Below are 3,549 nucleotides of genomic sequence, written 5' to 3' on the forward strand. Positions count from 1 at the left end.
CCTCCAAGCACTGGTTCTGGCAGAGCGAGATGCGTGTTCCCCTAAAAGCCCATCCCAGAGGTGAATCAATGCCCCTGTACCTTGCACCATTTCCTCACATTGCTGTTCCCTTGCTTTTCTGCATGAGTCACGGAGTTGTGATCTCTGGTTTTGGTGCTTCTACAATCTTGTGCAATGTTGTCATGGCTGTTATGCAGTTAAGCTTTATCTGTTGCATGAGATGAAATAATCTGTATTTTGAATAGATAAATGACCTAAATACCAGTATGTCTGGTCTAACACAGTAAGTTTGTAGAAAGTGGTAGCATGGGGACAGCTTGGTTGAAACCTGGCTCTAGTGTGGTAGCCAGTCATTTGCTAGTTTTTAATTGTTTTCTTTTCCTTTTTTTTCTCTTAGTTGTCTAACTGTGAGTGATAAAGAAAGAGAAGACACTGTCATTGTACACATGAACTGATGTGGTTTTACTGCATTTGGCCACACACTTAAAAGAAATATGCTGGTACAGAGTAGCCACAGGTCTTATCTCTGCTGCCACTCCTTTCACAAAAGAATGATCTTCACATCAACAGTTTCCACCCTTGGCTTGATAACGCTGCAGTCCTCCCTTTTGCTCTTGGTCCGAATGCAGAGATTAAAAACACTCAGTTGATGCAAACGGTGGGTTGGTACAACACACAGAATGGGGTGTAGATGTGCTTCACACAACAGAGAGCAGAATCGAAGGGGAAAATGTTGCTTGGAGGCAAGACGCCTCTTTAATTGATTATGGCAAGGAAAATCAAATACCATATTTGCTTTTTTCCTGGAGTATATCGAAAATGATCATAACTAACATCTGTTCATGTTAAGCAAATACTTGTCAAGATTTAAACTTCTGTTTGCATACAACTCTGAGTAGTGCATCTTAAAGTCATACATATTCATATAGAATGAAGAATGCATAATGTCTGCATAAAAAGATAAGCTGTATGACTATATATGAAGACAACAACTACAATTCTCACAGCACTGTCATTGGTTAATTTTAAAATATTCAAGCATTATTTAAAAAACAGTAAGCTGAACTTAAAACTACACTACAAAAATTGTATAACTGAACCAATGCTGACTTGTTTTCCTCAATATTAATCAATTTTAATCAATTGTAAAGTTTCCCTTTTTTTTTTTTCCCTAACACTTTTTGTTAATTCATTGTTATTTTAACCTCCAGTAACACGATCAGACTTCTTCTGCCTCTGGGCAATTGAGTTATGCTCTGATCTTGAGTTCTAAGGGAAATGTTCAATTTTATTTTTTTCCACAGTTGAATAAACAGTACCATGTATACTATCTCTTGTGTTAGAATAGTGTTGTCTTCACATAAGACTCAAATAATGGTATTAGTCATTCATTTCCTTGTACACATACACCCTATTGCGTGTTGACAGGTTTATAAGGATGCAGTGGCAGCCGTGGGTGCTGGGAAGCTCCTAGACGACAGCCTTTGAATCCTTGCAGTCCTGAGCAATGGTGCCTGAGTTAGTCTGTTTATTGTCTGCTTTCTCTCCCAGATGCTTGACTTGTCTGAAAGATTAATACATTAACAAGAGTGGTAAGGTCCAGGGTTGCACATCTTTAAGACATGTTTATTACCAGATGGCACATGAGATTCAAAGGTCACTGTGGAAGGTAACATTTTAAAGTGAAACAACAATATTTATGTTCAAATACTATGCTGATGAGATCATATGGAAAAATGTTTCTGATTAAATTAGTTTATTAATAGCCCCAGTATATCTACTGGAAATTCCAAATGCCACTTTTAGTCTTACTTCTTTTACTCTATCACTTCCTAATTTATTTAGTAACACAAGACTACTTTCTTAAATAAACTGACTAGCAGCTGAAAGAAAAATCTTTACTGGATGGACAATCCCACTTTCTTAAATAATTGAAAATCCAGTGTGAAACCCTGTTCTATTGTCTACTGCTTAAAGCTAAATTCCATATCAGAGTTTTTTAAGACCTGAAAGAAATTTCAACTTTTAAATTCTCTGAGGTAAAATTCAGCTTGCAGTCATAATGACTTATTGGCAGATAGCTATGCTTATTTACAGGCAATATCATGTGCTACAACACATTTGACAAAAATCCTGTTATGCTACTTACACAGAACCCATACAATGAAAAGAAAATCCTTTTCTTTAGCATTTCCACAGGACTGACTATCTCATAGCTAATTAGTAAACATTATCAGTTACACTAAACCTGAAATCATGTTTATCCTCTCAAATTGTCACAAACTGTATGTAAATTCCAGAGGAAATAGTTTTGCATAGGTTTAAAAGGGCAACTAAGCTCTTAATTAACATTTCTTATCTACCATGCCACACAGGCATTAAAATGCAGAGGATTTAAATGGTACTTACTTTTCATGTGAACCGTTCTCAACTTTCATAGCTCCTTCCACTGGATCCAGTCCTTGCTCTGAAAACTGTTTCAAGGCACTTAACGCTGCCTAAAGAAAAAATGAGTTGTCAAAAAACCCAGTGGCACAATTATATTAGCACCAAATGAAGGAAGGTGTGTGTTTTGATTTTCTAGAATCGATAATTTCCTGTATATTGAAGCCATCCAGCCTACAGGGCTAAGAGAGTTGGTGCACAACAGCTCCATGATAAAGATCTGTGCTTGTGCATGGATTGAGGAGATCTCCTTCCTGGGGATATCAGTGACTCCCATTTGTGCCAATGCAAGCTTCATCACTTATAGAAAGAATAGGATGGACTTTTAGGATTTTTGGCTTTTTGGCTGTAAAGTCTCTCCAGCTTCCCCACATGCTTTCCCAGAGCCCACAATTTCCAGAGATCCTGTGAGCAAACTTGTGAGTTGCAAATGGTTGGAGAAGGTGTGAGAAGAGGGAAGAGGGTCAGCAGGACACTACCAACACTCCAAAGTCAGATCTGGAACAATGTTACAGCCTGAGATTTTACACACAATGAGTGAAATGTGCTAATCAGGGGGAGCCTATATGGCGTGATTAGGGAGAATCAGGAACAGAAGAACAGTCAGTTTCTGTATAACATTTTCCATTGCGTTCTTCATTGACCAACTTCTGCCTCATCTGCTATGAGTCCTCTCTTCTTCTCTTCCCTCTATCTGCTTTGGTGAAAAAAATTCTTTTCTGTAATTGATTCAGAAAAGGTTGATTATGAAACTCTCTGACTTTGAAGATAGAGCCAGCACAATAAAACAGCTGAGGTCACTTCTACTGAGAAGGTGAAATGTAAAGCAGAACCGCAAAATGGATTTTGCTTTTTAATCACTTCCTCCTGAGATGCATTCAGAACTAATCACAGGGGAAAGAAAAGGTGACTTTCCACATTGTGCCCTAAGCTAACATCTCAAGCAGTGGAACTGCCTGGAGGCCCTTAACTGCTGTTCACAGTGAAGCAGCAATTGCTGCTGTCTTCTTATTTGTTGGGACAGAAAGAATCTGTGACTCTATCTTCTTTTCCCTCAGAGAGCAGGGACCCTGCCTGGAACAGGAGCTGCCATTGTAATGAAGT

At 38.3% G+C, this 3,549-nt stretch overlaps 1 protein-coding gene across 3 annotated transcripts in view; it reads right to left on the bottom strand.

Annotated features, from left to right (window-relative positions):
* Positions 1 to 438: 438 nt before the first annotated feature.
* STAU2 (staufen double-stranded RNA binding protein 2) overlaps positions 439 to 3,549 on the bottom strand; it is a 168,792-nt gene continuing 165,681 nt past the window's right edge. For all 3 annotated transcript variants that reach the window (XM_063170364.1, XM_063170355.1, XM_063170373.1), the window contains 2 exons: positions 2,410 to 2,498; positions 439 to 1,564 (listed from right to left, as the gene is read on the bottom strand). In XM_063170364.1, the coding sequence (XP_063026434.1) occupies positions 1,471 to 1,564; positions 2,410 to 2,498 (183 nt within the window). In that variant the 3' untranslated portion in view covers positions 439 to 1,470. The remainder of the gene's footprint in view (positions 1,565 to 2,409; positions 2,499 to 3,549) is intronic.

The sequence above is a fragment of the Melospiza melodia genome, chromosome 1 (genome assembly GCF_035770615.1).
Source record: "Melospiza melodia melodia isolate bMelMel2 chromosome 1, bMelMel2.pri, whole genome shotgun sequence".
NCBI classification, from domain to species: domain Eukaryota; kingdom Metazoa; phylum Chordata; class Aves; order Passeriformes; family Passerellidae; genus Melospiza; species Melospiza melodia.